Consider the following 13,383-nt stretch of genomic DNA (forward strand, 5'->3'; position numbering starts at 1 on the left):
CCCACCCACCGCCGCCGCCGCAGCCAGGCCCCCGCTCGCTCGCCCGGCCGCGAGGGTGCGCTCCACCGAGTGAGCCAAACTCCACCGAGAACTTTGCATCCAGGGGAGGGAATGTCAGAGAAGGACTTTGCTATAAATTAAAAACATCCCCGACTGGAAAATTGACTTTCTAGGGTTTGAGGCCTAAGCGGTTGAAGCCTCGAGCGGGTTTGGCTGTTTACCTGCGTCTGGGGGGCCCCCTGCGGCCTCCTCCTCGCCTTTGGAGACGCCTTGCTGACCTGGAACCACTGCCTTGGGGTGGGGGTCACCCCAGCCACAGCAGGCTGGAAGCAAAGGGCCCTGACCCACCTACTTCTATTCACCCAGAGCTGACAAATTTACATTTGAACAGACACTGCCACCATTTCCTTTTAGACCTACAAGCTTGTGCACCCCCTAAGAGGCAGCGGGTGCCTGTGTGGTGGGGGCTGGGCGGCCGCGTTGACCACGTGGTGGAGGAGGGGAGCCGTCCAAGGCGCAGTGACCCGCCTGCGGGGTGGGGGCCATCCTCGCGGTCCTGAGCGGGCGAGGCCATTGGCTCTGGCAAGCTTTCCTTGACCCGTTCCCTTTATCTGAGCACAGATCGCAACTGGTAACGATCCATCTCTTTGTTAGTTTTGTGTGTTTGGTTCCCGGCTGTATGCCCAGCACTTAAAGCATGCCCAGCACATGGTGGAGGCGCTCAGAGAGCACTTCTGAATGAATGAATGCCTTGGCAGCCAGTCAGCATGCCTTCAGGGCAGAAACCGTGTCTGTTTTGTTCTCGGATGCATCTCTGCACCAAGCACTGTGCCTGACATGTTGTACAAACAGCAGAGACAAGGAATCACTCTTGGAATACCCATCACTTCTTGGGTGCTTGGTATGTGTTAATTCTGCAGCCAGCGTGTATTGAACAATGGCTGTGAGAACATACTCCATCAAATGGGGGTTTTATGAAGATTCATGGGTTGATTTCTAGAAAGTGTCTGGCACAGAGTAGGCATTAAATAAACGTGGTTTGTACTGTCAAGTGGGTGGTTTGTACTGTCAAGTGGACTCGTTGTTGTTGTCGTTTGGTGCTGTCGAGTCGTAGATGACTCATAGAGACCCTATGAACGAACAGCCTGAGCACTGTTTGTACACAGTTTCTGGAGGCAAGCCATTTCGGAAGTGGATGCCGCTCCTGCTTCCAGGCTTGATTTAGTCGGGAAGCTCCAGCCAACACTGTCCACCATGGGTACCCATTACCACGATTGGCACATCACTGTCACAGGCTTCAGCATCACAGCAACCACGAGTTACCTCTGTACAGCAACGCACAGACCAGTGCTATACCACTGTCGTTAGGTACCTTCAGATCAGAACCAACTCGTAGCTGACCTCCAGTGAGGATCTTTATGCAAGCAGGTTGCCAAGTCTTTTCTCCAGCAGGATGGCAGGTGGTTGGAATTACTGACCATTCAGGAAGCAGCTGAGCCTGCAACCATTGCACTACTATTCACATTATCTCTGTAGGGTACAAATTATGAATCTGGATTTATAGATGACAAATGGAGGCTTAGAAAGGTTCAGTCCCACAGACAGGAACGGTCAGGGGTAGGGCTGGACTTAGTTGGCTTCAGGCTGGCACCGTCTGGTGCTGTGTGAGGAGAGCTTGTCTCAGAGAATCAGGCTGTCACTTGTCAGAACTTTGTCCTCTGAGAAGCACAGTGTGGCCTTTACCAAGGGACATGGTGCCCTGTGGAGGTGGGCCTGGTGGTGAGGCAAGATCAAAATATCAGTCTTCCATGTACTTTTAACTTGTTAGTTAAATTTGTGTCTTTTAGGCTACAACAATTCCATGATGCATCTTCAAGGATATGAACATGTACGGCTAAGCACAATTGATAACAGTGCATCTAAACTCCAAAATCAATCTCCATAAGAGTCTGTGTTTCCTACTGCCAAAGGGGCCCTTTAGTGAGAGAAGATCTTCACCCTGAAAACTACAGTGTCCCTTTTCAGCAGGAAGTAGCTAAGAGAATACGCCATCCCCTTTTCCTTATGACTCAGGGTGAAATCTCTCTCAGGGAGGAGTGATAGGGAATGGCAAAGGACACACTGACAAAGGAGATTAAACAGAACTAGTTTTGACAAGCACTGTGGCAATGGGACAATTAAAACAGACTTTCAAGGGGGAAAAAAAGAGGAACGAACTGGGGGGTAGAGAAAATAGTGCAACAATGAATGAATGGAAATCCAAAATCTCTGTAAATGTTCACTAAAATTAATAAAATAAAATAAAAAATATCAGTCTTCAAATGGACTGCCCCCTCTAGGGCACCTGCCTGCCTTTATCTTGGCATTTGTCCCCAATCCTCGTAACCTACATTGTTGTTGCTGTCTACTGTCAGTTTGGAACCAACTCATTCATACCTGACCCTCCGTCAGGTTTCAGAGGCGTTGAGTCACGTGAGGAGATTGCTCATCTTTCTATTAAAGAGCAACTGGTGGATTTGAACCACATGCCTTTGGGTTGAAAACACAGCTCTTTACCATCAAGCCACTAGTGCACAACTCACCTTGTTATTATTGTTATGTGTCATCGAGTCACCTGCTCTGAAGCCTGCCCTGTCCTGAGCCAGTCTCACTGACTCTGACACACCTACCCCCATTGCCCTAGTTACTGTATCAATCCATCTCATCCGGGATCTTCCTCTCCTGCACTGTCCTTCTGCCCTTCCAAGCATAATGTCCTTCTCCAAGGACTGGTCCCTATTGACCACATGCCCAAAGTATGTGAGACAGAGCTTCAAAATCCTAGCCTCCAAGGAGAAACTTGGTTTCATCCTCTCCGATACAGACCTCTGTATTCTTGGTCATCTGTGGTATGTTCAAAACTCTTCTCCAGCATCACAACTCAAAGGCATCAATTCTTAGTCGTTCATCATCCTTAGTCGTTGTCCAGCTCTCTGATGCATAGCAGGTAATTGCAAAGACCATGGCCTGGATCAGGCACACCTTAGTCTCTAGACTGACATCATTGCTTGTCAGTACTTTGGAGAGGTCCCCGACAGCAGATTTTCCCAGTGCAATTCACCTTGTTATTGCTGATTGCCATTGAGTCGAGCACAACTCATAGCGACCCTCTGAACAAAAGGCCTGAAGCCTTTTTCGTAATTTATCAAAGTTCATAGAGTTTCCAAAGACATGTTGTTTAGGAAGTGGGATGCCAACTCACCTTAGACAAAAAAAAACCCAACCCAACAACAAAAAACCCAAACGCACTGCCACAGAGTCATTTCCTATTCATTGTGGCCAATGGGCTTCTAAAGTTGTCAATCTTTACAAGAGTAAAGTGCCCATTCTTCTCCTCCAGGGTGTCTGGTGGTTTCAAACCACCAAGCTTTTGATTAGCAGCCCAACATGGAACTTACTACACTGATGATGAGTTTTTTCTTCCAAAACCTCACCTTGTTGGCGGGTGCTTTTGAGTCAGCTCAGACTCAGCGCTGTAGGGCCCTATGCAAAAGAGAAGGAACGCTGGCCCAATCCTGTGACAGCTCCCAGCTCTGCTGTTCATGGGCCTATTGTTGCTGTCCCTGTGCCAGTCCCTCTCTCACAGGGTGGTCTTTCACCAACCCTCTATTTTCCCCAGCATGGTGTCCCTTTCCAGGACTGGCACTTCCTGATAAATATGTTCAACGCATGCATGCGAGAGAGAGTCTCATTATCCTTGTCTCTAAGGAGCTCTCTGGCTGCACTTTGTCCCAGACAAACATTTTTCTTTTGGCAATCAGTGGTAGCCCACAGCTCACCTTATTCCCCTTTCACAGATGGGCCAGTCGAGCCTCCCTAAGGTTCACTCACCCGTTCAGGGTTAGGTAGTGGCAGAGTTAGGATTTGAACTCTATCTTTCAAGGCTCCAAACTATGTTTCTTTGATCATGCCTTGCAGATGGTGTGTATCTATTTCCAGCCCCACATCTTAGGGTCCTTCCTGTGCTTGGTTCGTGTCTTTGGTCTTTACATCACCAGTATTGAGATTTCTTGTGTTTGATTTCAAAAGCCTTGCTGGCACAATGCCAAATATATCAGGCTGTTGTACATAGGGTCGCTATGAGTTGCAAGTGACTCGATGGCACATTAACAACAACAACTGAAAACTTGGTCGTTTGAATCCACCAGTAGCTATTGGCAGCTCGAATTCTCCAGCTCCTTCAAAGGAGAAAGATGGGCAATCTCCTCCCATACAGATAGCAGTGGGTTTAGTTTGAGGTTGTGCCATGTAATTTGCAAATGCTGTTTACAGCATTTTGAGACTTACAAGCACTTTGTGAAATAAGCTAGACAATAACTTCTAGCCCGACTTAACAAATGGAGAAACTGAGATCCAGCATAGTTAATAAGTCACTTTGCTAACCGAGGTCACACAGACTGTAGTGGTAGACCTGGAATTGGGACCAGGGTCCTCTGGCTCCCAGAGGGAGGGAGGGAGGGCAGTGAGGGGTGTCTGGGGTGGGGTGTAGGAAGCCTGCATGGGTTTGTTCCTATTTTCTGTATCACTCTGGCTGGGTGGGATGGTCTGTGCAGTGGGGGTGGGGTTGAGCAGCCGGAAGCTCGGACCACCAGTTCAGACACCCTGCATGTTTGGTTTGTGTTCTCATCCTTCCTGGGTCCCTGGAGGACAGATGGCACCTTTACACCTGCACTCCAGCCTACATCACGGTACAGCCATTGAGGAGCTGTCCACCCCCAGGGGTGCTAGTCAGGCTCCAGGGAGATGGAAGTACACCCTGCCCCCCACCAAACACACCCTGGACCTCAGCATGTCATTTACTTCTATTCTGGGCCTGAGTGAGACGTATGGCGGATGGCTCTTCGATGTGAAGAGGATGGGGCTGCCATGGAGAAGCGGAATGGGGGTGTATGTGCCAGGGCCTTGCCAGAAACAGGGTGCTCAGAAGGCGGCAGAGATAAAACGCAGGCCGAAGATTAGCTCTGGATTAGCCCAGCCTTGTGCTCCTGGCTGCTTCTTATCTCCTGGCAGCCCCGGCCCTTTCCCCACCCGCTCTGAGCTCTGGCCCTGCTAATTGCCTGTTAACCCTGAGCTCCAGGACTATGGAAAGGATGGGATGTGGGAGTGGGAGGGGGGAAAACGCGAGAAAGGCAGCCAGGGAACTGGGAGCTGTGCAGAGATGGAGCCTGGGGGATTGAGAGGAGCCACTGGCCCTGAGGAGGGCGGAGTGGGGGTGGGAGGAGAGGCAGGCCCCTGGGAAGGACCCTGGAGGATAGGGAGGCGAGGGACAGAGATGGACACCAAGACCAAAGGAGTCAGAGACTGGGAACCTGGGAGCACCAGATCAATGAGAGAGAAAGACAGAAGCCAGAGGGATGGACAGATGAACAAAGAAACTGAGGCCAGGTGACTAACTGGATGCCACGGGATAGAAAGGCACTTAAGAGAGATTGAGATCAGGTCACAGAAGCTGGGAACAAGAACACCCAGACAGGGTTCAGCTCTGCGCTAGGAGGCAGTCAGAGAGGTTGGTGAGGGCTGTCTGGAGAAGGTAGTGGAGGCCAGGCCTGCCTTCCAGGTGCCAGAGTTCTAGAAGCTGAGTAGAAGCTGTCCAGCCTGAATCTAGAAAGCCCTGGAAGGCCACATACTCATGCTCGAGCCAGGAGGGTAGAGGAGAGGAGGTGGGGGCTGAGGAGGATGGTCTTTTGGTGATATTGATCCCAGAGGCTGGGGACCTGTGGTGGGTGATGGGAGCCAGCCCCTCGGCTCAGCACGCTCTGGCCCAGGACTGGCTGTTTTCCATGGCCTGGTACTAGACTCTCCACTTCGGCCCACACCTCTTCCGGGCCTGTCCGTGGGGAGGGAGCAGTGGACAGCCGGCGGGACCTGGCGGCTGAGCAGCCGTGCCGTCTCCATGGAAGAGGCTGCGGCTGTGCTGCCACCAGAGTTCTGCCACTTAGGAGCTGGCGGCTGCGCCCGCCTTGGCCTGCCTGGTCCGGGGACCGTCTCCAGGGCAACGCTGTGCTGTGCCCAGCAGTCGGGTCTGACCCAGGTTATCCTGGTGACCTGGCCCCACCAGGGTGGCCTATCCACTCCCTCCCAAGTGTCTCTCAGACCCAGGCCACTTTCACCCACCACTTCTTTCCTTGGCTCTTCTTAGCCTCAAAGGACAGTCCCCACTGGCTCTGGTGTCAGGGGTGTGTGTGTGTGTGTGTGTGTGTGTGTGTGTGTGTGTGTGTGTGTTAGGAGACAAGGAAGCTGTCCCAGTCCCACCCAGGGCCAGAAGCCTATCAGGGTCATTCATTCGCTGACCACCCACCACATGTTTACTAAGTACCCACAGAGCTCTCTGGGGTCAGGCTCGCCACTCAGTACCGCTTGACTGTCTGCTGCCGTTTGGTTGCTGTGTGCTCTACAGCAAGTCACTTTTCCCCTCTGAACTTCAGTCTACTCCATCATAAAATCAGGGCAATGGTACTCGCATGGTTTTCTTGGGCAGCTCCAAAGAGAAAATGGGTCCAATGCCTTTCTTGCACAGGGCCTGCCTGGGACAAAGTGGGGATGTGTGCTGATGTGTGCTGTGTGCTGAGACACCCTGTCTTCCTGGGTTCTGGGGATGTGGCCAGGAGTTACTGATGCTGTGGTGAGACTGGACCTGCACCTGGACCAGGTGTGAAACCCACTGAGGTGGTGCCAATCACTGACAGGCCACCCCGAGAAGGAAGCTCACGGCTTGGGCCCCCTGATTAACTTCTTAGTTGAGGGGTACACCCCACACTGACCACAGCAGCAAGAATTGATCCCTGTGTCTTCTTGGCCTAAAATAGGAGAAGAGTGGGCATTTAAAGAATTTTGGTTAATATTTATGCACTCATTCCATCTACCTTTGCAATGGGAGTGAGGACCCAGGAATCCCACTCCGTCCCAAGGTTCCCCTTTCCCCCAGGCCTAGTGTCAGTCTGTCTCCATAGATTCTGCCCTTCTCTCTAGAGCCTCTCTTCTCAAAGTAGGGTCTCCTCACCCCCACTTCCATACACATTTACTGAGTCAGAGTATTTCAAGATGAATCATATACATACTAACATTTGCGGAGCACTGTTCTTAAGTTGTTCTGTGTTGAGTCAACTACGACTCATAGCGACCCTGTGAGCAATGGCTCTGAAGCCTGCTCTATCCTCAGCCAATCTCACCATCTCGACACACCTGCCCCTATCACCACAGTGACCATCTCATCCAGGGTCCTTCTTCCTCTCCTGCGCTGACCCTCCACCCTTCCAAGCATGATGTCCTTCTCCAAGGATTGGTCCCTCCTGGCAACATGCCCAAAGTATGTGAGATGGAGTTGCAAAATCCTTGTCTCCGAGGAGCAGCCTGGAGACCTCAGCAAATCAGCTTAACTCTCTGAGTCTCCATGTCCTCATCTATAGAATGCAGAGATGGTAGTACTGACCTCCTAGAGTGAACATTTCCTGTGATGAGCCCTTGAACACTTAGAACATGCCAGGGGCATAGAGATACCCACTCCTGCCCACTGGTGGACCCAGCCTTACTGGCTGCAGGTGCTGCTGGTGGTGAAGCGAAGGTGAGGTGGTGATGTGTTGGGGCTGGAGCAGGTACAGTCTTATTTAGTCTGGGAACCCAGAAGCTAGTGAGGGTGCAGAGAAGAGGGGTGGAGGGACACGTGCAGAGCTGAGAGGCAGCACATCCAGAGGTGGGGAGAGGAAGGTGCAGAGAAGTGGAGTGGAATGAGTAGAAGGGGGGACTGGAAGGGAAGCGCCTGAGCCTCACTCTGGCCTGGTTTCAGCTGGACGGCTGAGGCAGGAGTTGAGCTTGGGGAAATGGCCCCAAAGGATTGTGGGAACAACTGGAGCCTTGCGTGTAGTTCCACCTTCCTCTGGCTGGGTGCCTTTGGGCAAGTCACTTCACCACGCTGAGCCTTGGTTACTTAATCTATGGTAATCAGGACAATAATAAAAACCACCTGATATTAGAGCTGTTGCATGGATCAGGTGGGCTAGCAGTGGATGGGGCTTGGAGTGTGTAAACTCCAAGAAGCTTGTAAAGGTGCTGGTGGTGTTTGGGAGCCTGAGGCTGATTAGGTGCTGGGTGACAGAAGGAGTGGTTTTTAGAAGGGAGGAAGATCAGGGTCACTGTCCCTATCCTGACAGCAGAACTCCTCATCCCACAGCCCCCCAACTTAGTCTGTCTCTCTTCTGCGCTTTTGCTCTCTGAATCTAGACATTTAGGATATCTTTTTCCTTTCAACACTGCCCCAAGGCGTTTATCCCAGCTTTTACCAATGTGAAAATATTCCCAAGGAGAAGGGAGGGGGAGTAAGAGAGAGTGATTGAGTGCGCCGACCCCCAGCCTCCAGGGAAGGTACTACGGTGATGGGTTTGACCCTGGGGCTGGTCTCAGTGGGGGTGAGGCTGGCTGGGGAACTAACATTCTCTGTCTCTCACTCGGCCTCCTCCCACCTCGGCAGCTGCCAGTGGGGCGCCCTGGAGCCTCAGCTCCATCTCCGGGGAGCCAGCGCCATCTGGTGTCCAAAAGGGATAACTCGCCACAAAGAAAAGGGAGCTAGAAGGGGCTGTTTTCACTTAGAGCTGCAGGGGTGTGTCAGGTGCTGTTGAGGCGACTGAAACTCATGTTGACCCTATAAACAATAGACCTGAACCTTGTCCTATCCTCTGCCATCGTCACCATCTCTGACACACTTGAGCCCGTTGGTACAGTCACTGTGTCAATCCATTCTATTGAGGGTCTTCCTCTCATTCACTGACCCTTCACTTTTCTAAACGTGATGTGTTTCCCCACAGACTTCTTAAAACCAGATGCAGTTATAGTTCAATTCTAGATTGCTTCTTAGAGTAGAATTGTGCTCCCTAAGGCTTTCATTTCTTTGAATATTTTCCTACTTCTGGTGTTTATTAACTATTAAAATTTTATGTCACAACAGAATCAATATGTGGGTAGCCTATCAACTTTTTTTCTTTTCAATAACGTTTTATTGTGTTTTTGGTGGAAGTTTGTGTGGCAAGCTAGGTTCCTCTCAGATTCCCGCACAAATTTCTCAAGGACGTCGGCCACCTGCCCTTTTTCATAACCTGGCAGCATTCTCAAGAATTGTGTTCTGGTTGCTCCCATAAAGCTTTTCAGTGGCTGATTGTTCAACCGTAGAAAGCCAGACTGTTCTCGGAGGCACCTCTGGGTGGACTTGAACGTTTCACCTTTCAGTTAACAATGTGGTGTGTTAATACCACCCAGGGACTCTATATCAAAGAGTCCCTGTAATAAGGGATTGGGCAAGATGCTGGCAGTTGAGGTGGGCACCAGACAGGCCGCTGTGCTTGGCAGCAGACACCAGTGAGTACAGAAAATGAACAAGGAGATGAATGAATAGGCTGATGACCCTGGCTCATGAGAAGCACTGTGAGTGAACCAAAAACAGGGCCAAGAGTGACGTGATGGATCTGTGCGTCCGAAGAAGTGACGCTGAAGCTTGGAAGGTGAGCAGCCCCGTGCTCAAGGTTGCGGTGGTGCAAGCATTCTGGGAGAGGGAACAGTTCGAACGATGGCCCTGAGGAAGGAAGCGAGAACAGTCGACGTGGTTGGATTCGTCAGAGCTCTGAGCTGGCTCTAGGAGAGGGTGGAGAGAGTTGCTTTATGGGCAGACTTCCGGGCCTTTACTCTGAGATAAGAAGGACGTGGTCACTAGGTTTTAAGCTTCCTAGGGTTGCTATGATCACGTACTACTCCACGGCACTTAACAACAACAACAGCATAGAGAAAGATCAGGTGGCCTACAGGACAAAAAGTGATGCTACCGGGCCAAAGGTGGGTGACTCTAATCCATGGCCCTCAGGCCTATTTTTGATTGTTTTTGGTCAAACATTCTTCTAGGTTGTATAGCCTGGTGTGTCCACTTGCCATAGAGAGGTAACTCGTGGTTACTGTGAAACTGAACACTGTGACACTGATGTATCAAATGCTAGAATGGTTACACATGGTGGACAGTGTTTGGTGGAGCTCTCCAATTAAAATAAGCAGGAGTGGTATCCACTTCTGAAATAGTTTGTCTCCAGAGACCCTATGAACCTGGAGAAAGGAAGAAAGTTATACAAGTCTTCAGGCCATTTGTTCATAGGGTCGCTATGAGTCGCCTACAACTTGATGGCATTTAACAACGATAACAACAACAGGTCTGACTAGCTCCTGTGCGATTTAAAGCTCTGAAAACCCACCGGAGGGGTCAGCTATGAGTCGTTTCTGACTTGATGGCAGTGAAAGAGAATCACTTTAAGGAGCTCTGGTGGCATGGGTTAAAGCATTTAGATCCTAACCAAAAAGTCAAAGAGCGATGAGCAGTCTGACTCCGTGAAGACTTGGCAACCTTGCGGGGCAGGTCTGCTGTCTTGCAGGGTCACCATACCTTGGAGTGGACCAAGCCTTGGTAACCCTGTGGGGCAAGCCTGCTGTGCTGCAGGGTCACTGTGCCTTGGAGTGGTGTCAGTAGGTTTGGTTTTTAAAGCACTTTAATAGAAATGCCCTCTGGTGCACAAATGGATACTAACAATGTGGTTAGAGGTTTAAATCTGACCAGAGGCACCATGGAAGGCAGGCTTCTGAAGGATTGAGGCCTTGAAACTCTGTAGAATTCAGTTCTGCTCTGACACGGGTGTCACTACGGGGTCAGAATTGGTTTGATGGTACCTGGTGGAGGGGATGGTGGTGGTTGAAGAATGTGAGGAGGGGGGCCAGTCAGGAGGCCACCACCTGGTCAAGGTGAGAAATGACAACGAATAGAGGCCCTGGAGGTGGGGGGAGAGGCAGAGACAGAGACAGAGAGAGAAAGAGAGAGAGAGAGAGAGAAGAGAGAGAGAGAAAGAGAGGCAGAGACAGAGAGACAGAAAGAGAGAGACAGAGAGATAGGTGGGTGGATTCTGAATTTATTTCTGGAGCAGAACTGCCCAGAGAGCAGTTGACTTAGATGTCGGGCTGAGGAAAAGGGAAACTGCAGGGTCTCTGCTTTGAGAAACCAAATAGATGGTGGGACTGTGCTCAGAAGAAAGAGATTGGCTGGGGAGAGACTTTGGGGAATATCAAGAGTATTATTATTGATATAAGTTAGAGATGCCTTTTCATCATCTAAGGGAGGATGAAGGAGCCCTAGTGGTACAGAGGTTAGGCACCCAGCTGTTAATGGAAAGGTTGTCAGTTCAAATCTTTCAATTGCTCTACAGGAGAAAGATGTGGCAATCTGCTTCTGTGATGATTACAGCTTTGAAAAGCCCACAGGGAAGGTCTACTCTGCTCTATCTACAGGGTCATTATGAGTCAATTGGACTCAACAGAGTGTGTACACACACACACACACACACACACACACACACACACACACACACGGGAGGAGGAGATGCCAGGTCGAAGATGCTTAGGGAAAAAGGCTGGGATATAGGACAAGAGTGTCCAGGTGGGTCTTGTGGACGTCTCTGGGGGTCTACAGAGGGGACAGTGAACACTGGGTGTCCTTGGCCCCCTCCTTCCATCCTTCCCCCTTTTCCTATCCCCCCAGGTCTACACACGCTATGGGAAGTGTTACACCTTCAACGCAGACCCGCAGAGCCCGCTGCCCAGCCGGGCAGGGGGCATGGGCAGCGGCCTGGAGATCATGTTGGACATTCAGCAGGAGGAGTACCTGCCCATCTGGAGGGAGACAAGTACGCATGCGGGCGGGCCAGGGGCCCATCTAGGGGCTCAGACTCTAGCCCTGTGTCTGGGATTGGGTGTCCACGGGTCCACATCTCCCCTGGCAGATGAGACTTCATTTGAGGCCGGCATCCGGGTGCAGATCCACAGTCAGGAAGAGCCGCCCTACATCCACCAGTTGGGCTTTGGTGTGTCCCCAGGCTTCCAGACCTTCGTGTCCTGCCAGGAACAGCGGGTAGGCAGCTCCCACTCTGCCCAACGTTGGGCACTAGCAGGCCCGTCTTCTAGAAACCCGTAGCCCACTGCTCCTCCTAAGTAACTCTGCTGGGTCTGCGGGTGCTGGGGACCCAGTGAGACTCTGAGGCATGACCTCAGTCTGCCTTGCCTCTCTGCCTTTGCAGTTGACCTATCTGCCCCAGCCCTGGGGCAACTGCAGGGCCGAGAGCGAGCTCTGGGAACCGGAGCTCCAGGGCTACTCAGCATACTCCGTGTCCGCTTGTCGCCTGCGCTGTGAAAAGGAGGCAGTGTTGCAGCGCTGCCACTGCCGGATGGTGCACATGCCAGGTGGGCGCGGCCGGACTGGGAACCTCAGCGGGAGAGAACCCTGCTTTTCTGCACCCGTGTGTGCATCGGACGTGTTGGAGATTTGTGCATGCTGTTCACATATGCACAGTGCCTGTACTTGCTTGCGTCCTTTTATTTATTGCATGCATTGTGTTAATGCTAATAATATATATTTGTAAACTCATGTGCTGTGCACTTAGGTGCTGTGGGGTCAAGTGCATGTGCTTGAGAATACAAGTATATGCAAGCTAGCATGTGCTGCCCAGTATGTGTGCATGTTTTTATGTCTGCCAGCATGAGTGTACAAGTTCTTCTGTGCACGTGTGTCTGCCCACGAAAGTGTGAGGCTGGGAAGCGGGGAAGGACCATAGAGACGACAGGAGTAATCTTTTCTTCATTCAGGCAATGAGACCATCTGCCCTCCCAATATCTACATCGAGTGTGCCGACCACACACTGGGTTCGTGCTGCCTGCACCCTTCCCTCCCTCTCCATCACTCTCCTCCTTATCTCTCTGTCCATCGCCTCCTGACCATTTTGGCTCATTTTCCCCAGTCTCCCCTGGAGGACTCTTCCTGTGAGGAGATTCTTATCCCATAGCTCAGGAGTGGGGTGGGGGTGGTTGTAGGCTTGGGCTCCTGCAGGTGTGCACCTTTGGGTAAGTGGAGGCAGCAGGAGCCGGGGCAGCCACCCAGGCCTGGGTGTGAAAGGCCAGGAGTCTCATCTCAGTTCAACAAATGAGCATGCCCCAGTTGAGGAAGTGCACTCACTTCTCTCTCGGCCTCAAGAGAAATGCAGTGCTGGCTGCTGATGTGAGTAAGGCAAACTCCTCTGTCCACAGACCACCTGATCTGCCATCCACCATCCATCCACCATCCATCCACCATCCATCCATCCATCCATCCACCCACCATCCATCCATCCACCATCCATCCACCATCCATCCATCCACCCACCATCCACCCACCATCCACCCACCATCCATCCATCCATCCATCCATCCATCCACCATCCATCCATCCATCCATCCATCCATCCATCCATCCACCATCCATCCACCCACCATCCATCCATCCATCCATCCATCCATCCA

At 51.5% G+C, this 13,383-nt stretch overlaps 1 protein-coding gene across 1 annotated transcript in view; it reads left to right on the top strand.

Moving 5' to 3' along the window:
- ASIC4 (acid-sensing (proton-gated) ion channel family member 4) overlaps nucleotides 1-13,383 on the top strand; it is a 26,769-nt gene that overhangs the window by 10,707 nt on the left and 2,679 nt on the right. Inside the window, 3 exon segments of the mRNA XM_006890261.1 lie at nucleotides 11,594-11,738; nucleotides 11,835-11,962; nucleotides 12,129-12,291. Of these exon segments, the coding sequence (XP_006890323.1) occupies nucleotides 11,594-11,738; nucleotides 11,835-11,962; nucleotides 12,129-12,291 (436 nt within the window).

This window comes from Elephantulus edwardii, unplaced genomic scaffold (assembly GCF_000299155.1).
Source record: "Elephantulus edwardii isolate Elephantulus edwardi_28Jun2011 unplaced genomic scaffold, EleEdw1.0 scaffold00087, whole genome shotgun sequence".
Taxonomy (NCBI): domain Eukaryota; kingdom Metazoa; phylum Chordata; class Mammalia; order Macroscelidea; family Macroscelididae; genus Elephantulus; species Elephantulus edwardii.